The 22,672-nt window shown below is 42.1% G+C and overlaps 1 protein-coding gene across 6 annotated transcripts in view; it reads right to left on the bottom strand.

Annotated features, from left to right (window-relative positions):
• Nucleotides 1–254: 254 nt before the first annotated feature.
• SLX4IP (SLX4 interacting protein) overlaps nucleotides 255–22,672 on the bottom strand; it is a 112,777-nt gene continuing 90,359 nt past the window's right edge. For all 6 annotated transcript variants that reach the window (XM_069954761.1, XM_069954765.1, XM_069954759.1 and 3 more), the window contains 4 exons: nucleotides 21,888–21,965; nucleotides 17,261–17,358; nucleotides 2,005–2,111; nucleotides 255–1,284 (listed from right to left, as the gene is read on the bottom strand). In XM_069954761.1, coding sequence (XP_069810862.1) covers nucleotides 630–1,284; nucleotides 2,005–2,111; nucleotides 17,261–17,358; nucleotides 21,888–21,965 — 938 coding nt within the window. In that variant the 3' untranslated portion in view covers nucleotides 255–629. The remainder of the gene's footprint in view (nucleotides 1,285–2,004; nucleotides 2,112–17,260; nucleotides 17,359–21,887; nucleotides 21,966–22,672) is intronic.

The raw sequence follows: 22,672 nt of genomic DNA, 5'->3' as shown, positions 1-22,672 counted from the left end.
CTGTGATTGGTTGCTGTGGGGAAGTTTGCACCAGTCTAAATTTTACACCCTTTGATAAATCTCCCCTTAATGTTTTCAGAAAAATGACCCTGAAATGACAGTTATGCTTTAAACCTTTGTGGAAAGACTAAGGGGGAGATTTATGAAGGGGTGCAAATAAACACCTGGTGTAAACCACCCACAGCAACCAATCTCAGCTCCTCTTTTGTCTTACCAGAGCTAAAAGCTGAGCTGTAATTGGTTGCTGTGGGCAGTGTACACCAGCTGTATATTTACACCCTTTCATAAATCCCCCCCTAAGATTTCTCTTCTTTTCAAGTCTATTCAAGCCTTCCAGTACTTATAAGCTGCTATATGTCCTGCAGGAAGTGGTGTATTCTTTCCAATCTGACATGGTGCTCTCTGCCGCCACCTCTGTCTATGTCAGGAATTACCCAGAGCAAGAGAGGTTTGCTCTGAAAGATTTACTCCTCTTGTGGACAAGTTTCTGACATGGACAGTAGGGAGCACTGTGTCAGATTAGAAAAAAAACTACACAAATTAGTATTTTTATAAAGCGGTCACTTACAAACCTGTATACCATTCTTTCTAAGAATATTATTTTAAAGTGCAATTCATGAATGTAAAAATTAAGGCATCTTTTTTGGCCTCTGAAGTTTTAGTTTCCTAGACGGGCCACCTGTGTGCTTTTTGCTCTCTTCACAATGTTTCTCATCACGTGTGCTATACGATGACATGTGCGGCTTGTTCTCACCATTTGGTGTCAAAAATTCTGCTGCATCACCTACAGGGAACTTCTCAGGGTTCCTCAAAGGTTCTACAGGCTCTTGAGTTGACCTTATGACTGTATCATCTCTTAAGTCTGCTTTCTTACAGCCCGATGTAGATTTCCCTTCCGAGCTGTGTCGTCTCCTCTTCTGTTGCATAATACTCGTTGGTAGAGTTTGTTTTTGTTCTGGCAGCGCTGACTCACAGATCCAGGAAAGAGCCTTGGTCGGGTCTTGTGTCTGTAACCACGCTGCAGATTGGGGTTTGTGCTGGCTACGAGTCCTGCAGGGCTGTCTGCTATTAACATCATTTTCCACTTCACCATCAGGAAGCTCAGAGTTGTTCCGACTGGTACTTACGCAATCTTTTGCTTGTTCCGCACTCCTACACTGTGGTTCAGATTGTGTATTAATCTTGCTTCCTTTGTCAGGGTCCGCTAGCCCTAGGCGAGGGCACGATTTGCAGTCCCTACCGGATTCTGGGCTGGAATCGGCCGTCGCTTTTGTCTTCTTTACTCTGTAATTTAGAAAACAGGGCTTGTTCTTCTCGCTGCTCATGTAATTCATTACCAGTTTAATAGGCTCACAAAACATCCGTCCTGTAGAGTAACAAAGCTGCCATACAGATATCACCATGACAAGAAACATTGTTTGCAGGGAGGGAATGCTATCATACTTCATCCTCTCGTTTTTCTCTCAACATGCACGGATATACATATATACATATTTAGTCACTTGGCTATGGAGAGGTTCACAATGTGCTGTCTAAATTTGTTACAGATGTTAAGGTCAATATTGCATTCGGGGATCGAGTTTCAGCGGAGGCTGAATAAAATATTATAGCATAAATAGGGCTTTTTAAGGAATGTATCCCGAGGCAATTAATGGGATTACTCAATGCACCTCGGGCCGGTGCCATATTTTACTATGTATACAAGAACGAAGAAGAAGGGGCCTCTAGAGGCCTACATCATTGGACCATCAATCTAGGTGAGTTTGTCATGTGCCAAGCTCTTACATATCCTGAAAGAGGAGCTATGCAAATGAGTGGCGTCAAGACGTGAAAACCATGACGTCATCGGAGAACAGCTGTCCCGATCCTGCTCTGTTCTATGACACAGCGCAGCTTAACATGAATTCCATGCAGAGTTGCCTGGCAAACGTATCTATGGAAGGCCCAAAATTCAGACATCACTATCACCTCATGATAATATCGTCACCCCGGAGGAGAGCTTACATGTTTTTCAGCACAGCTTGTTTCTTCAACGCGGCGGATAATATGTTGTTTATTTCGCATTCTCTGTGTTCAGCAAAATATTCGGACGTTCCACTGGAAGACTCTTTCTATGAAATTTGAAAAGACAATAAAAAGTAATAAAATTAGACATCGCTTTGGAAGCTGACCCAGGAAACTCTATATTACAAGATGAAAGTTCAGCTCGCTGCGTCCAAGATTCACAGATGTTGCTGGTTGCATCGTTCAATACAGCAGAAGGATGGAAGCTTTACAATCTAGCCTTGGTGGTGATGAGGTAATACGCGTCCCCCCCCATGTTATAGTGCCAGGTTTACTAAGGGTGAGTTCTTAATGTACTATTTTATGGTAGATCATATGAAAACTGTTGGCATATAAATTTCTTATAAACGCCTTACTAGCCTTGGGATTTGACTACAAACTGCACAGAAACAGTGCTGAGGATGAAGGTAATGAACTTTCTATCATCCTCAGCGCCCTGTGAGCAACAGGGGTATATCAGTAGATTAGATTCGTCTAACCTGCTGAGAGTTTCCCTTTAAGAACAGGAAGTTTCTCATGAACTTCAGGGATGGAGAAGAACTAATAAACATGATCTTTTTTTTTCTTTCTTATAGGTTCTTTATTTTAAAGGAGTGAATGGTGACATGCATAATGCTCTACGCAAGACTAGGCAGGAAGGACATTTACAATTTGTTATTTACTAAATTTTTTTATTCTAATAAAATCGTTGTAAAATTTTATAATAGCTAAAGTGCATCCATTTGGCAAAACGTCAATGCTGCTCAATAAGGGTATGTGCACAGTACGTAATCCCGACGGATCCCGCGGCTCCCATAGAATCCACTCTATGGTTTGCCAGATTCCACTGTCCGCCTGAAGAATGAACCCACTCTTTCTTTTTGAGTCCGCAAACGGGTGCGAGCTGCGGAATCTGTGATGGGTGTTCCGTCGGGATTCCGTAGTGTGCACATACCCTTACGTAGTACAATCTGAGGGCAAGTGCACTCTGAGGAATTCTCATGGATAACTTCCAGCAGGTTCCGTCGCTTGACCCCCTCCCCCACCCCTCGTTCCTGCTTGAAGTTCCGCTGGTCCCATAGGCTCAATTCTATGCTCAGGCAGAGTCCACTGTGCGCCCAAAGATTTGACATGACAATTCTTCGGTTGGATGGCGAAATTTGCCTGAGCATAGAATAGAGCCTATGGAATTGGCAGAACTTCAAGTGGGAGCACAGAGGGGTGAGCGACGGATTCTGCTGGAAGTTATTTGCGAGAATTCCTCAGTGTGCACATACCCAAAGGCCCAGTTTACACTGAGCAAAAATGGCGGAATCCTGCCGTGCTCAGTGTCCTGTAGTATCTCTATGGGAGGGAGCGCATGCCTCCGCTCCCGCGACTTTTAATTTAAAGAATTGAGGAGGATTCCGCTGTTTTTGCTCAGTGTGAACTGGGTCTAACAGTGTGGCCTTTAGCCCAAAAGAGTGTGCATCTTTGTCTCCAGCAAACACAGAAACGCATCTGCAGATCCAGGGTCCGTTCAGCCCTGGTAACTGTAGAGTTAAAACCTAAGGCTAACATTTGGATGAGCATGGTTTGTGGTTGTTGGCTATACTTCCTCCAAGGACCGCAGGAGATTTCATTTTGTCCACGCTAAGAGAGCGCATTACTGGAGAGTGTTTGTTTAATGTGAGCTGAAAAAAAAAAATCTACGTACGAAGCATCTTGTTTCACCCTGAGACAGACAGCCACTGGCTACATCACAGATCTCGGTGTTGCAATCATTTTATTAGCTTGCTCCACATACTTGTTTACTTCACAGTCCCAAAGGATGTCTTACAAAAAAAAAAATATAAAATCCCTCCTCACCGTGTGTTACACATGGCCTAAATCTTGTCCTTCTGCTTTGTTTCTATATGTAACACCTGAGCTATACAACATTCACATGGAATGTCCAATGAGGACACAACACAGATACTGTAATTTGTCTAGGCTAAATGCACAGAATTAGAGCTCTGGGATAACAAGTCTGAACCCAGCATGAGATTTAGCAGCGATGAGGCATATACTACACGTGTCCTGTATTTAGACTTGAGAGTTTCGTTTTTTGGATACACTTTGATGCAGCTACAATGCAGTACGAAACCAGGTGTAGTAGCTTGTCCTACAGGTTTCTATTGTTAATAGCCACATGGTTTTGCAAGTTGGTTTCCAGCAAAATTGTGCAGTCATTAAAGGGATTTTGGGCCTAATCAATTCCTGATTGTCAGGATGCTCATATATAGCAACCCTGCCGATCAGCTGTTCAGTGGTTACACTACACAATGAGGGGGCCTGAAGAAGTTGCATTGTGTAGTGGTGACACCAGCTTACTGCAGCTCAGATCCCAGTCATTTGAATGGGAGCTGAGCTGCAGTGATGCAGCAGCACCACTACACAGTGTGTGAAGCCAACTGCTTCAGCCTCTTCACTGTGTCACTTCATGATTTTACAGGTAAACAGCTTGAAAACAGAATGGCTATTACCAATGAGCAGAAAAGCGCCTGCCTTCTGCACCTGAAGAACCAGCTTCTAAATGGTAAAGCTAGCCGTATACACACGTTAGCTTTTAGTCTAATGCTTGTTCAGCTGATAGATGTCTCCCCCAAGTCTTCCATACAGATGAATGTTCAAGCGTAACTGTCATTTCAGGGTCATTTTTTGAAAACATTAAATATCAACAGTTCAGCGATTTTAAGAAACTCTGTAATAGGTTTTATAAACCAAAAGAGTTTCCTTCTGGACTGAAAAAGCAATCTCCCAGCCTCCCCCCTCACTTCAGAAGAAGCAGGATTTCTGTGTCCATTATGTGGCTATGGAGAGGGGAGGGGCTGTTAGGAGTGACTGAGCACGGAGCAGTCCTGCACAGCACAACACCCTGCAATCTTCTCTCAGTAAGTTCATAGATAAGCACTGACCTTTCTGACCCCTGAATCCTGCGGTTTAGGTGCCCAGACATACTGAAATAACCAAATATTCAAAAAATACTAAATACACTGCCAACAATAAGAGATACACAAAGATAGGGTGCCTACAATAATAGATGACGGCCAAATATAAGTATATTTATCCCAACAGATACAGACACAGCACCATGCATTTTGTAGTGGTTGTGTCTGGTATTTCACTTCAGCCCCATTCACTTGAACCAAACGTCAGAGAGACGCCGTTCTATGCACAGCCACTAGTACAAAATCATGACTGGCGAATAGTGAACTGGCCACGGTAGAAACAATAGCACCATGGCCCCTTCAATCAGCTGACAGATGGGGATGTTTTAAGTTGGACCCCCCCATAGATGGAGGCCATCAATGTCAACGTCCTGGATAGGTTAGACACTGACATTTTTCTTATCCCAGATATTATGATAAATGGCAAATTTATTTTAACACTGCCCTATATAAAGTGCTGTCCGACTGTGGTGGTAACAAATAGCAAGTCACTCTCTCCATGTAGATCAGTCGAACAGAATTCACTCCTGTAAAAACACTTAAGTCACAAAAATGCTCAAGCTCTTGAAGTTGACTAAACATTATATATATATATTTCTATGAAACATTGTGTGTGGGCAGGAGGTAAGTGAGGTGGCTACTAAATGGTTAAAGTATGTATGGCGACCCCCAGACACACTTCTGTAACCCAATAAGCACTTTTGACACTTGCCTGACATGCCCCTCACCTCAGGTTCATTAGAACTCAGCAGTAAATTTACTCCCTGGCTCTTTAAACCCGGAGCCTAGCCTCATGGAGTGAAGTTCCTGGCACAGCTCTCCCCTGGTCTAGGATCTATGGTTACAGTATATTTACAAATAATTATAGGTGTCAATAGGTCTTTTCCTCTTCATTAGTAAACTGTCCTCCTGGAAACACTTTACTTGTTGTGCCGTCTTAAGGAATCAGGTTATAAAGTGACATTGTTGTTTTACAGACTATAATATACTAATCCGATTATCAGTCTAATCATCTTATTACACAACAGACTTTACACACATTAAACCCTGGAATACTTGCAACTATTACTCTAAATAGCCTAAGATGTGAAAAAAATATGTATTATAAAGGGCTATCTTTAAAACTATAGATATTCGCTGGCTGCAGCTTCTTTTACCCAACATTCCCCTTGAAGAATAAGGCAAAAGGAAAAACAAGTGCAGATTTTTTTTTTTGTGTAATCAGCATGGTGCCAATTACATGGGTACAAATAGCAAGCGATGGCCATTTCACGCCACAGCGCTTCTTCAGACGGTGCGTGAAAGCGAACGGGAACCCCGCAATTACACTGCCAGGGTCCCGGGGTAAGTTACAGGAGATGCTTCTGTCACTTACACTTAAACACAGCGTGATCGCTGCATTTAAAGGGGTTGCCCAGCGAAAATCTTTTTCTTTCAGATCAACTGGTGTCAAAAAGTTATATAGATTTGTATTTTACTTCTATTAAAAAATCTCAAGTCTTCCCATACTTATCAGCTACTATATGTCCTGCAGGAAGTTTTATTTTATTTTCAGTCGTACACAGTGCTCTCTGCTGACATCTCTGGCCGAGACAGGAACTGTCCAGAGCAGGAAAGGTTTTCTATGGTGATTCATAGAAAACCGAGACAGAGTTCCTGTCTCGGCCAGAGATGTCAGCAGAGAGCGCTGTGTCAGACTGAAAATAAAACAACATTTCCTGCGTGACATACAGCAGCTAATAAGTATGGGAAGACATGAGATTTTTTTAATAGAAGTAAATTACAAATCTGTATAACTTTATGATATAATTTGATTTGAAAGAAAAAGATTTTTGCTGCACGTTGCAGCACGTATGGGTATGTCCTGGGTCGTCTGGTGACAGGTGTTCGGGGTATACCTGTACGCCCTAATTTGTTGAGGGGTTTATTGAGAACCTAAGTGTCCTGTTTTCTTGCGATTAACGAAAAACGATCACAAACGAGCGCTTTTGTGAATGACCTGAAATCATTCACCAAAATACATGGACCGATAGTCGTTAGTTTTGATGATATTTACAATTGCTATTGCGATCTTTTGTGCACTCCATTCTATACGAGTGAATGATAGATTTGCATAAACACTGAAAAAAGTAATGATGATTTTGAGGACGGCTCAAAAGATGCGATCAACGCGACACAAACAAATTTTTGTTAGTCGTTTGATCGTCGCCTGCATACACGGAAAGATTATCGCTTGAATCCAAACTATATAACAATTTTTTGCACAATAATCTATATTACTTACTTATCAGCTGCTGTATGTCCTGCAGGAAGTACTGGGTTATTTCCAGTCTGGAGAGCAGGTGAGGTTTTCAATGGGGTTCTGATACTGCTCCAGACAGTTATTGACATGGACAGAGGTGGCAGCAGAGAGCAGTGTGTCAGACTGGAGAGAATACACCACTTCCTGCAGGACATACAGCAGCCGATAAGTATCATCATGATATGGATCATGATACTATTAGCACCTGAACAGAATGTTGTCATGATCCATCCCATCCGATGAACCAATTAGTGCTCACTCATATATTACAGCGATGTATAATATATTACAGGATATGACAGTTCAGAGAGAATAAGCAATGATTAATGAGACTGCTGCATTGCTGTACAGCAGGGATGGGGAACCTTCAGCCCTCCAGCTGTTGCAAAACTACAATTCCCATCATGCTGCCCAGGCATGATGGGAATTGTAGTTTTGCAACAGCCGGAGGGCCGAAGGTTCCCCATCCCTGCTGTACACCAAGGACATAGGAAACTATCCATTGATTTCCCCTTTAAGTGAAAAAAACAGACAGCTGCCAGTATGTTTGGCATGTTTTGGCACAGAGTAGTTTTTTGTCGGGCTTGGCAGACCCACCAGCTAAAGTGGAACTACCAGTATCAGATCACGCCTATACAACCTGCTGGTTTTTAGCTGTTGTGGAGCATGTCGTTCTATAAAAGCTTTGGCAGAAAAAAAAACACACCTCCTTTTTGTATCTTTTCCGCCTGGGTGCCCCAAAGGTCATTGAGAAAAGGAAAACATAGCAGAATTTGACTCTACGTAACACGGCATAAGATGGAAAAGATTAAAGGAGTAACCTCATCTCTGCTCCCCTGCAGCTTTATACCTAGGAGAGCATTACACATAAATTCATCCCTGACAACCGGAGCACGCTGTATCCCTCACACCTCATAACGTTGCTGGCAGGTCCTCGGAGACCGACGGCTGCGAGCAGCGCATGAGGAGGCGGCCGTATAAGGTGGCACTTTCTGCTTTAACTTGTGTGTTGGGTTTTGGACTGGAACAAAAACATGATTTATGTGTGAAACATTTCTGAACATGCCCTATAAGTACAGTAGACTTTCCTCTCTGGCCACACCCTTAAAGTGCTGAATTTTGAGAACAATTAACACAGACCGTGAGTCAGTCTTTGAACAGCTCTGTGGGAACCAGAGTCTCAGCTATGTGCAGTGATGTAAACTCCCTAAGGCTTCCAAAGCCTACAAGAGAATTCAGAAACAGACGTAAATAAAAAAATAAAAAAAATACCGAGCGCTGCGTCCAGTCCCATTATTAAAGTGCCGTCGACGTAATCTACTGCGTTCTTGTATATCTGGGAATCATTGCTGGATCTGTATTGCAGATGTGGACAATACCTTCCACTGGTAATCTATAGATGTTGATGTATCGTATCAACAGCGGAAGACCAAAAACTTGCAACTAACAAAATGACCTCCCCCCCCCCCCTCCTAAATTAAAAGCACATTTCTTGGCATATTTACACTCGCGTGAAGACTGGGTGGGCACTATGCATTACCAGGCTTTTCCAGCCCATGGCCCGTCACTTCTCATTAGCCCTACGTAGTCCTGAATCCTTCGTTCTGACTGACAAAGCATGTGCTCTTGGGAAGGGTTAAGGCCCTGACATCCCTGAGGGAAGGGAGATTAGGAGAGAAGAGAAGGTCTCCATGATACCAAGAAACTTCGAAGTGATGTAAAAAGCATGCGAGTCCTATATAAATGGTCTCTTGACAGATTGACGTATGACCGGCGTAGGAATCTAGACGAGTAAATCAAGAGTGTTACTTTATTGGCGTTGACCTACACAAGGCTTCTTATCGGACTGGCCAATACTTAGAGGAATTTTTTGGTTTTGTGTCGATATTCCTTATACACTATAAACAAAAAGTTATACAACGTTCTTTATACTTTCTCATTCAATAAGAACACTGTTCGTAGCCTAGACACGTAGACACGAGTGTTCTCGCTCACTGACAAATAGCCTGAGAACCATGAGAAGTTGTTACACTGCTCTTATGTATAAGATGGTGCTCGTAGTCTTAAAGCATTTATGAAGTGTCAATCATTCTAAACCCCCAACCACATCATAACCCTGCTGAAGATGTTATCCCAGGATTGACTGAGTGTTACATGATCGGCTCACATTATGACCTGGGGCAAAGTTTTTAGGACCATTGTCCAGGTTCCCAGATGAGTCAGAGGAAAATCATCCGTGTCGACATTCTCCGAGTAAGATTCATGACAAAAGAGCCTACATCCCCTGATGGGAAATAACCAGACATACTGCACTCGTGCCTACTAGTATGAAACCACTTCTCAGGTTCTCGTTTTCTTTGGACGGTATGCGACAATTTAAAAAAAAAAAAAAAGAGCTATGGACTATGATCAATAATGAGGCCCAAACATGACCGTGTTCTGGTGAAGGAGGTCCACTAGAAAACATATATGTAGATTACATATATCTATGTCGACAAGCCGATATTGGCCACCTTTCCCTAGGGGGAGAAAATGGTCTCCACATGTAGCTGCTCTACTTATAATTGAGACCTCTGCAAGCATTTATATCAAAACACATGTCCACAAGCACTGAATATTTTGTGGCAATGAGTGCGGTTAGCGTAAGGGAAATCCTCATTCTCACTCCCAGGGGGCTATAACCAAACACCTCAATACACAAGGATAAACTACTTCAGGGGGGAAAACCATTTGAGGCAACCATCCGAGCTACTGAAAAACCTATGCAGGAATCCCATTTTATTAGTCTGATGGTAAAATAATTGGGGAGAAAAAATGACTATATAAAGTCTATACAATGTCCATAAAATGTCTATACAATTATAGATAGAGAGAGAGATATAGATAGATAGGAGATAGATAGATAGATAGATAGATAGATAGATAGATAGATAGATAGAGATAGGAGATAGATAGATAGATAGATAGATAGATAGATAGATAGATAGATAGATAGGAGATAGATAGATACCGTGTTTCCCCGAAAGTAAGACAGTGTCTTACATTCTTTTTACTCCCAAAAGTCCCACTATGTCTTACTTTTGGGGTATGTCTTATATTGGACAGGGGTGTATGACTGTATAGGGGGGGGAGACAGGGGTGTATGACTGTATAGGGGGGCGCGGACAGGGGTGTATGACTGTATAGGGGGGGGAAACAGGGGTGTATGACTGTATAGGGGGGCGGACAGGGGTGTATGACTGTAGTCCCCTCAGTAACAGTGCAGGACTGTAACATAGGAGGAATGGATGGGCTGCAGCTGGCAGGATAACACACACAGCTATAAGTTATCCCGCCTGCTGCAGCCCATTATTCCTCCTATCCTGTACTGTTACTGAGGGGATGAGATGACAGGTCAGCTGTCACACGTTGTCCTGTGTGTGCAGGGAGGCGGCCATGTCAGAGCTGGAGGAGCAGCAGCACGTGAGGGCGGCTGTCCTGTACTCCCCTCAGTGAGCAGGGACGCCGGACCGGACGGGTGGTGGGCGCATGGACGGTGCGGCAGGACGGGGCCTCAGAGAGGGCGGACAGGTGCGCGCACGGGGGGTGGGGGGAAGGTCGCTTGGACCAGACGGGGGCGGTGCGGGCAGTCACCTGGGCCCTGCTGCTCCTTCAGCTCCCGCACCAATACCGGCGTCCCTGCACATGACGTGCAGCGCTCGTGCCGGGCCGCGCGCGTGTGTGTGTGTGCGCGCGCGTGCGAGCCTCTGACAGTACTATGTCTTACATTCGGGGTATGTCTTACTTTAGCCCAGCCCCCGAAAGTCCAACTATGTCTTACTTTCGGGGGTGTCTTACTATCGGGGAAACACGGTAGATAGATAGATAGAGATAGGAGATAGATAGATAGATAGATAGATAGATAGATAGATACGTACAGGTGTTCCGCAGCACACCAGCATAGGTGAAAAAGGTGATTTATTGCAAGTAGTACAAAAGTACAAAGAAATGCGACGTTTCGACCCTCTCACAGGGTCTTTATGAAGCATGCTTGATAAAGACCCTGTGAGAGGGTCGAAACGTCGCATCTCTTTGTACTTTTGTACTACTTGCAATAAATCACCTTTTTCACCTATGCTGGTGTGCTGCGGAACATCTGTACGTACTATTGGGGATCCCCAGGCCGGGGGACTGACTCTGTACAGCACCCGCTTCATTAAGTCTTGGATGTGCGGCTTTTTCCTGTATCTAGATAGATAGATAGATAGATAAAAAGCAGAATGGAGTGCACTCACAGGTAAGGTGATGGACTGCTCGCAACAAGGACTGGAACCACGTCCTTACTTCAAACAAAACTCCAGAAATCGCGGCACCTCCGTATCGTGAAAAACGTGTTTCTTTATTTCATATCAAAAAAAGTATTTACAAACAAGTGCTGCAACGTTTCTGTCTCATCACAAGACCTTTCTCAAGCATGGCAAACATAGTGACTCACATCCTTTTATACAAGTGTGTTACTAATTACAACAGTGATCAATCTGGTGAAAACACAAGGTGATCATTCATTAACATTGTGAAAAACAAGATAGGGTTCCTGCAGGAACTATCAAAACTGTTCATATACATAAATACAAAATCCTGTATACATAATTCAGTGGATACAATATACATAAAGTGCAAAGGTAAGCTAACCCCGCCTATCAATTATACCTTTGCACTTTATGTATATTGTATCCACTGAATTATGTATACAGGATTTTGTATTTATGTATATGAACAGTTTTGATAGTTCCTGCAGGAACCCTATCTTGTTTTTCACAATGTTAATGAATGATCACCTTGTGTTTTCACCAGATTGATCACTGTTGTAATTAGTAACACACTTGTATAAAAGGATGTGAGTCACTATGTTTGCCATGCTTGAGAAAGGTCTTGTGATGAGACAGAAACGTTGCAGCACTTGTTTGTAAATACTTTTTTTGATATGAAATAAAGAAACACGTTTTTCACGATACGGAGGTGCCGCGATTTCTGGAGTTTTTTCTTAGATAGATAGATAGATAGGCGATAAATCGATAGATAGGAGATAGATAGATAGGCGATAAATCAATAGATAGATAGATAGATAGGAGATAGATAGATAGATAGATAGATAGGCGATAAATCGATAGATAGACAGACAGATAGAAAACTGTTCTTAATTAAAGTGATATTGCATCTTAAAGGGGTAGTTTACAAAAAATAAAAAAATATTTTCAAATCAACTAGTATTCTTTTCAGTCTGACACTGTGCTCTCTGCTGCCACCTCTGTCCAGAGCAGTAGCAAGCCCCCATAAAAACCCTCTCCTGCTCTTTAGACTGGAAAGATTACCACTTCCTGTAGAACATACAGCAGCTGATAAGTACGGGAAGACTAGAGATTTTTGAATAGAAGTAAATTACAAATCTCTGGCACTTGCTGGCACCAGTTGATTTAAAAGTAACATTTTTATGATGCACTACCCCTTTAAACTATCACCTATGGGGGCCTCCTGAACAGTTCTTTAAAGTATGCAGAACAGTTTGTAAACTAACAGAGAGGCATCCCTGCCCACATACAAAGGAAGGGTCCCCCCCTCCTGTAAGAGCCGGGGAACACATGGAATCACACCCCCCACCCTCTCCCAGCTTTATTGTAATAAGGAAAGTTAGCTTCCTATCTTTAACATGGGGGAAGGTTCTGGAAGCTTAATTGGTTCAGTCCAGGTCCCCCCCCCCCCCCCAGTATGTTTGTACCTGGGGAATTCTCCGTTTTACTCTTCCAAGGATTTAATTGGGCGTTATTCTACTCTACAGCGGTGGGAATGGCAGCTATATAAGAGCTGGTCTGTGATTGGTTCTTAAGTCTGTCAAGAAGCTGGAAGAAAGAAGCTACCGCCCACCCACCCTCCCATTTTCTGTCACGGTTGATATTAGAGGGGAGGAATCTCCCTTGTGGGCGGATATGGCTGATGGAAGTTATGCTAATGAGTTTTGACATTTTAAATATTTTTTATCTAAATTATTTAATTATTAAAATGAATTGATCTTTTAAAGTTTGTATCTTAAGCCCTTAATAAACACTGGGGAAATTTATCAAACATGGTGTAGGGTACAAACACACACACACTGTATACGCAGCAGATACGCAGCAAATACACAGCAGATCTGCAGCAGATGTGATTTGATGCTGTGTTCAGGTATTTAGATCTATTCTGCTGCGTATTTGTTGCGTATTTGCTGCGTATCGCAGCAGTAAATACGCTGCGTATACGGTGTGTGTGTTTATACCCGTAAAGTGAAACTGTCTCAGTTGCCCCTAGCAACCAATCAGGTTCCACCTTTCATTTTCCAAAGAGTCTGTGAGGAATGAAAGGTGGAATCTGATTGGTTGCTAGGGGCAACTGAGCCAGTCTCACTTTACACCATGTTTGATAAATCTCCCCCACTGTGGCCAAATTTTTCCACAAAAAACCTGTCTGTTTATTTCAAGTGGTTTGGGGGTGGGGGTTGTTGATTCTGTGTCTCTAGCAATGTGCATGTTTAACAATCGATCTGAGTTTAGATTAAGCCACTGGGAGGAACGAACATCTCTGCTCTCACGTCCACAGCCGGCTGTTGGGTGGTCACACTCTGTTCATCCTCCCCTTCTTCCAGGCGTACTTCATTTTCCCTATAGAACTGGGAGGATGAGTGTGGTTTAAGGCCTGGCTGCGGCATCCAGAGAAAAATGATCAGTTTCCCTCAGGTCCGCATCCACCCACGGCCAAGGATTCCTGCTGTAATTCCGCACGGCTGCTCTTGAAGTTCTCCATGGCAGGAGGCCACTGGTGTGTTTTTCAGTGATCGTAGGCTCCCATAAGGACTGATATGGTTACATATCTTCAAGGAAACCAACTGTGAATGTTCGAGGAGGAAATATATCTGTGGCGCTCGTCCAGCTTTATTCATGGAAAACACACTGGGCTAACTATAAATAAAGGTGATGACATAAACAATATAACATTCAGATGGTCGATTTAGGAAAATATTTACTTAACCAAATTTTCGCAAAGGGGAAAAGAAATGTAGAAGCCATTTTGGAAAGGAATTTGAGGACAACTGCACCTCTGGAAGGAGAACGGCTACCTTTATAATTCTTATTGTGTGTCATAAGAGGTGACTCTGGCATCGCTCCCATCTCCAGCGCTCGGTGTGTTCAGTGTGTTATGTACTTTGGCTTTCACATTCTATAATTATACAAATAACTGACAGATCCACTTCCATTCATGGATAATGGTCACTAGTGCATTCTGCGGCACAATCCCAACACCCGATGAAGAAAGGAACTCAAACATGGTGGTACTATAACCGTACTTTAGGTCTAAGGGTCCTATTACACAGGCTAATGATGGCCTGATCAATAGTGTAAACGAGCGCCAATCTAGCAGATCGTTTACTGAGCCTGTTACAAGACCCGATAATTGTTTAGCAAGGGATGCATGGACATCATTAGCGATGTCCGTGCAGCCTTTTCCTAAACAGTTTTTACATTACTTATTCCTGGTCTTCTCCTCCGCTCTGCATGCTTCCTCCCTGATCCCGCACTCTGCAGCTTCAGAGCAGACCGTTAGAGCTGACAGTCCCCTCAGCCAATCACTGGCCGGGTCTACTGCGGCCAGTGATTGGCTGAGCGGCCTGTCAGCTTAGACAGGCCACTGTGAAGCTGCAGCGTGGGGGACCGGAGAGGAAGCATCCAGAGCAAAGGAGGAGACCGGGAATGTGAATAGGTAATGTAAACTGTTTGTTAAATCGTCAGCCGCTGGCAGCATATCTCTATTGCACACAGCGATGCGCAGTCGGCGCCCGAAGATTTTAGGTCGGGCGTAAACAAAAGATCAAGCAATGATCATTGTCTCTATGACACAGAGCGATAATTGGCAGAATCGGGCTGATTCAACTGATTATCAATCTTTACAATAGGTCCCTAAGTCTACGCAATTTGCAAAAGTGGAAAAAGGTCTAGAGCAGTTTATTTTTTATACTGGTTGTTATCATGTTTTTAAAAATGGATGAACTTGCATCAGAATAGGACATCAATATTAGATCAGAGGGGAAGGTTGGCGGTTCAACACTCAGCACCCCTGCCGATCATGTGACTGAAGGAGCTGTGGCACCCTAGAAGTGCAGCAGCCTCAATGATTACATGTTCTCTACAATGCAAGTCCTGTCCTGTTCACTTGAATGGGACAGTGTCGCAGTCCGGTGCACTTCCACTACTGAAGGTGCGAAGGAATAAGTCAAGAAATAAAGGAAATGTGAACATTAAACAGATGATCAATGGATTCTGGCTAACAGGGGCAATGACAAATTGACCAACAAAACACACCAATCCCTGAACTCAAGGAGAACCGTGAAAAAAATGAGGGGCAAATACCCTGAAACTGCAGTCTGTGGATGGATGCCTAGCCTTGGTAACCCTTGTCTTATGTCGTTATACTCGTCACAGAGTTAGACTTTGACTTACAGGGGCCACCCTGGTGTTTCCCTATTTAGGTCCCAAAGCTCGCAACAGAGTGAGGACCTGAGGGACCACGTATCAGGGTGGTTTGGTGCTCTCTCCACTAGGAGGCACTCCTTGGCAAACAGGCTTCCTTCTCTGGAGAGAGGGATATCTGGATATTCCTGTGTTTTGAGACTCACAACTGAGGCTCCACGGACCCCTTCTTTGCATATTCAAATTTTGTAGGGGGCAATTAGTGGAGACTCTTAAATAATGAGTACTCCATCGTTTTTTTTTTCACTGTTCTCCTTGAGTTCAGTGATTGGTGTGTTTTATATATTTTAGTTATTTTAGTTTTTGCTTCCCATGGACAAAACTATTTGCACCATAAAACGTTTCTTTGTACAGTCGTGCCTTGGATTCAGAGCATAATTCTTTCCAAATCCACTGTTAAACCAAAGCAAATTTTCCAATAAGAAATCATTGAAATGCAGAAAATTGGTTCCAAACCCCAAAAATAATGATTTTATATTCTGAATAACATGTAAACCAAATGAAACAAACATAAACAGTTGAATATGTGATATTATAAGTTACTGTACAGTATAGCAACCAGCATGTGGAATATAATTTATAGTAAGTGCATAAACCTGAAAAACAACCGCAGTTTGTACATATAGAATTGAAAAGCAGATACTCACAATGCAGTAGCGTAGTACAACAGGCTAGAATAGAAAAGCAGGGCTGCTGTCAGAGGTCTGTGTGGTCACATGACATCAATGGAAAGGGGGTGTGTTCAGCATGGACCAATCAGGACTGACAGACTGCAGGGAGCATGAAGGAATGAGCAGGACATATGTGGGCACATACATACAGCATACTCTGTCCGGGGAGAGAGTGGTTACAGTTATGAAGAGATTACCTCCACAGTCCTGTCCCCTGATATGAGCCCCAGCCTGAAGTGGATCTACTATGATTTGGAAGATTTGGTGAAAGAGACTTCCTAGGTGAGAGTACAGGGCTGTAGACTACGCTATACAGACCATGCCCCTCCACCACTCGCCCTTCCATCCAGTACAGGGAGCTCTTAAACCAAAGCAATGCTCTTAAAACAAATTACTCTTAAACCAAGGTACCACTGTATCTTGCCCTCCACTTTGAAAAGTTTTCTAGTAAGTATTCTTATATATCTCTATTAAACTGTGGGTCTAACATTTATAGGTTTGGTTCCAGAACAAATGTTAGAATTTCCGTGTATATACTGCACATAAACATTCAGCCCCTCCTTGTCCAACTAATCAATGTGATTTCCACAGAAGAACAATAAATGATATAACAGCGCACAGGAATGTTTCCTATAGCTATGCATAAATGCCGCAAAAATGCTTAAATCCACCTAAAAGTGAGGATACATGTGTAGTGGAGTCTCCAAGAGATCAAGGCTTGTTTAGCCATCGCATACTCACCATACTGGAAGGCTTACTGGTGTCGGCTGCCCACGTGTTGGAATGAGCTTCAAGTTGACTTACACAGACCACAAATCTGTCTGGAAACACATAGAGCTCTGTACAAAGATAAAGGGTGAAGAAATTAGTTACTAGAGCAGCAAGCTTATATGTTCCCTGGTCTTCTGCAGTTTTCTTTTATGTTATCCATCTCTACGTGTCTGGGTTTACACATTTCGTAACCTTTTCTCAATTTTCTAAATGTTATTTCCTACATATGTTCTTGCTGGCTCAGCCTCCCATTATACAGAAGAATAGTGAGGCGGCAGATGTGCTATTCCTGTCTAAGATTTACACAGAGTAGACTCGGACCAGAAACAATGAACTTGCACTTAACTTATTAAAGTGGCTTAGGGTCCATTTACACAGACAGATTATCTGCCTAAGATTTTAAGCCAAAGCCAGGAACAGACTATAAACAGAGATTTCTTCTCTTTTCAAATCCATTCCTGGCTTTGGCTTGAAATCTTTGGCAGATAATCTTTCTGTGTAAATGGACCCTTATGTTGTGTAATAAATTTGGCGCATCTATACTGTTGTCTCACTTCCTTTTATCACTTTACATGTATGTATTTATGTATGTATTTTTTTTATTTTTTAAAGATCAGGGCCAATATTAAAAATGTAGCAATTTACAAGCTTATGTAGAAAATAGTAGTGCAACGGATACACGGAAAAAGAAGGCATTGTTTTTGTTTCCCGCTACATAATAACACCCCCACCCCCGTAACACATTTTGGTTATCTGAAAATGTATGTAATATTTTGGCACACAATAATTTTTTAACCACGTCCCTTTCTGACAGGCCCCACTCCTTCAATTTAATCCACACCCTCCAACACAATGCAAAAACTGTATAAAACACATAATGAAAGACACGTATGCCAAAATCCGACCCAGAATTCTGATTAATTCAAAACAGTAAATCTGCCCCTTCTACTTTTCTCCATCTTTTTGTGGACAATGTGGATATATCCGCCCAAAAAATTCTGAGAGGTAAACCCCTATTACATGGGGCGATCATAGAGAGCAAGCGAGCGCCGATCTGTCAGGTCAGCGTTCACTTGCTCCTTGCCTGCACTATTGCACGCTCCAACAGCAAGCGGTTAATGCGGGGGAAGGGGGGCGCAGGGAGCTGTGAGGGGGGCTGCCTGAGCGATCTTTAGATCGTCCAAGAAGCCCATTGGAGATAGCGCCTGTCTGCTGCCGTTGCTCCTGTTACACGGAGCGAAGTCAGTGGCTCGTTGTCTTTCATCTTTCAACATGTTGAAAGACGTAAAAAGACAACGATCAGCCGACATCCCGCATGTTGGCTGATCGTTCCCCTTTATTACACTAAATGATTATCGGCCGTAATGGCCAATAGTCAGCCAAATACGATCGATAGTCAGCCAAATACGATCGATACTCAGCCAAATACGACCGATAATCGATTCGTGTGATAGGGCCTAAAGACTAACTAGACTGACATCGCATCAGTGATTTAACTGATACCCAAGATGCTAACCACATTTTATCCACAGTATTTCCGGCAATCTAATAGTAGTAAGAAGGTTTTTGGATCATTCGAGATACCTGTGTTATCACTGGGGAGATAAAAATTTGTTCTCAGAATTCACAAATCTGGGAGCAAGATGGCAAGAGATGGAAAAAAGTCCTGGATATCGCCTCATTTTGGGGGAAAAGTAAGAGCAATTTAGGTGGAGTATATGTGGCTGACTGGGTCATATTTGCAACAGGGGAAGCCCGTTATGGGTGTTTGGGAATCCCCCCTTTAACTTATGAACCTTCAAATAAAAATGTATACATGTTGGATAAGGAAAGTACAGTCCATTCTAAAAATCGATGGCAGAGTCCCATTCCCATTATCAAGAAACTGGATCCTTTCCATTTGGTCATCGGTCTACTGTGATGGGAATTTTGGTGCTTTGTATATAACACCAACAACTAGATGCACGAACACAATGGATTCCGGGCCTATACACGCTGAACGCTTTATTATCATTGCGGCAACATCACGTGACCATAAACCTCTCACGGAAGCCTGAGAAAAAGCATAAATTTCTTTGATAGCAACACCTAGAGGTTGGTTTTGGGTTACACCTGACCAATAATGAGAACAATGTGGACTCGAGTTTCACAGGCTCAGTGTTTTGCTACAAAATTAGCTAGTTGCTGCCGTCCAGCTGATATATCCCGAAGGGTGAAATCTATCTCAGGTGAAGCTCGACATGAAATATCTAAAGTTATTACTGTTGTCTCCGTGAGCCAAATATCATTATATTACATATATGTACATGTTGGCATTCTGATGTGTGGCCTGTCAAGACCGGTTCCCACCATAAAAAATATATATCTCCGTCCCACACAGTGACACAGAGCGGACAGAAAAATACAATTTATCATATGTAATGGCATCTGTAGGGAGATTAAATTACCCTAAGTTATTGTATGACAGGTATGATATGACAGATGAGTGTAAAAATAACCACTGAGAGCCGGATTAGGTTACATACACTAGTAAAGAATACATTTATCAACTGCAAATGGGAATAACATGGCGCTTTACAGTTTTTTTTTGCAGCGCTGGTAGATTTTTACTGTAAGGCCGGGTCCACACGTTTCTAGCATGCTGTGCGACCACTTATCCATAGCAAAACAATATGGGGGAGATTTATCAAACTGCTGTAAAGTAGTACTGGCTAAGTTGCCCCTAGCAACCAATCAGATTCCACTTTTCTTTCCTCACAGATTCTTTGAAAAATGAAAGGTGGAATCTGATTGGTTGCTAGTAGCAACTGAGCCAGTTTCACTTTACACCAATTTGTCAAATCTCCCCCTATGTGATTTACAGCTGATTGTCATGTTTCTGTGCGGCCATTTTTAGCCGTGTGATGTGAAACAAATTGGCCAATAACCACATGATAAAACCACAGCAGTGTGGTTGTGTGTGAACCCAGGACACAGATGTTATGGATTGCGTCTATGGGAAAAGCCATTTTTAAGTCAGGGATGTACTAAACAAATAATAATCACTAATCAATAATATTTGTTAAAAACTTCCCATAAATTCATATTAGTCTTTGACATCATAGCTATATGTGTATCGCTGGCAGGTTTACATTCACTGACTGTGGTCTTTTCTTTGTTTAAAATGTAATTTTGTACAATGACAACTAACCAAGCACTGGAATAACCTCAAACCATATACTGTATACACTAATGTCATTATGGTTACTCCTTAAAGTGACACTGTCATCCCCTTTCTGTATGGGGACTTCTCTACACAGCTGAAAACCTAAATTCTGCAGTTTTCATACCCTTAGCCCCACCCACATTGGGGGAAGGTAGGGTGGGAGGACTGTGATGAACTGCTACGGTAAAGCAATTCAATTTTGGACTTATAGCACTGTTAAACAAAACCACAAATACATAACTGAGACCCCAAAACAAATGGATTTGTTAGTGGTTTCAGAAATGTTGGGAGTGGTATTCCAATCTCATTGAGTGGTGACCTAGGGCCTAGCATATGTTATCAGTTTGTGAGGGTCCAATCTTTGGGATTCTTATTGAAACAGAGATTGGGTTCAGTGTTACAGCCCCTTTAAAAAAAATGTTCCTGAACAGTGGTGCTCCTCCCCACTGTCTTTTTAGGAAACAAAAGTAAGCTCCACTCACTTGAATGGAACCAGCTGTACTTCCCCTGGACAGCAGGCGGCATCACTGTGCAGGGAAGAACTATAAGTGAGCCACAGCCCTGAATAATTGCAGTGCCCTCTTCATTCTCAGGATCGCTGTGAATCACAGTAGTCGGATCCTAAATGATCGTGAATTAATGGCGTATCCAATCTATCATTTTATGCAAGGGAAATAAGTTATAACCATTTAAGCCACACACAGTTTCAAAACAGATTATTTGTTTTAAAAAAATATATATTTTAATTTACCCTGTTACAAAATATAAGGACTGAACAGATATCTCTCCAATAGCCCCCCCACTATGGAGAACTTCTTACATCCAAGTATTCCATGGGCAGCTTATTGCTTTCAAAAGTTACTGGACAATTGTACGGAACAATTGTTGGTAGTAGGCGAGTAGAATACCTGGCCAAAAGGGAAACTAAGTGGGCAGACATATTCCTGGAATTTTCTTCTAAATAGACATTTCTCTATGAAGCCAATTGAGAAAAAATAAAAAGGGGGATCAGTGTGCCTTTCATTCTTGAAATAAATTTTCAGTTCTTTAACTTTGGTTCATTCTTTGAAAGTGTCGGGCTAGGATTAAAAAAAAAAAAAGAAAAAAAAAAAAGGAAATCTGACCTACCGGATACACCGCCACTGTCTGATAGTCCATGTCCCTACTACTCAACAATCTCTGCTCAACCTCTCATTCAGAAATAGCCACTAACGCAATCACTGGCTAAGGTGAGTGACCGTTGGAGGTTGGAGGGAATGAATGGAGGATCAGTTATTTTTCTTTTCTTTAAATATTTCTGCCTTTTTTTACATGAATGGAGCAAATTGTTGGACAATATCTATAAATGGAATAATCAGACCCAATCATATTACAGTAACAATCATTATATACCTCGATACTGACGTTGCACAACGCAGCGGAGTTTAACCCATCTCTTAATAAAATAGGCAGCAATTCGAATCCGAGTTCCTAAACAAAAACAAAAAGAAAAGCACTAAATATCTAGAATTTACTTGTAATAAGCTGTGAAAACAAATCAGATGTTAAAACTGCAAATACAGTTACGATGGGAAGATCACATGATGTGAGACAGATGCATAAGGGAGTTCCAGTATGCAGTGGACACGATGCAGCAGAGGGCAGCGCTTCAATAGGAATTTTTTTTTTTTTTTTTTTTAACGTTCCCTCTTGGAAACAGCAGGACATTAACAATAAATAACATTTCGTATGTACACATCATGTACAAAGTTCTCAAAACATAAAAAGATAGCAGTTAAATTTATTATCTTAGGAAACCAGTCCCCTTTTTTTTCTTTTTTTTTTAAGTTGTATCTATAAGTCAATGGGTTTTTAGAATACCCCTTTAAATGAACCCTAAACCGGGAACTATTATTTCCAACTGAAACCATGGGAAGCCACCTCAGAGGCTCAGCAATTCTTTTTTACCATTTGAATAAATAGAAGGTAGAGGGTAATAATGCCATAATAGTCAAGTTTTATCCTAGTACATCTACGTAGTGCCAAAATGCTAGTACTATAAAAGTACTATCGGGCAAAGTACAGTGCTGTATAATAACAAATGATATCAATTCTGAATATTATCTTTTAAAAGGAGTCCAGGAATACAAAATAAGCCTTATCCATTAGTTAGCACAGAGTATGACATAACTGGTTAC

The sequence above is a fragment of the Dendropsophus ebraccatus genome, chromosome 15, assembly GCF_027789765.1.
Source record: "Dendropsophus ebraccatus isolate aDenEbr1 chromosome 15, aDenEbr1.pat, whole genome shotgun sequence".
NCBI lineage: Eukaryota > Metazoa > Chordata > Amphibia > Anura > Hylidae > Dendropsophus > Dendropsophus ebraccatus.
This window is presented reverse-complemented; position numbering and strand designations above follow the sequence as displayed.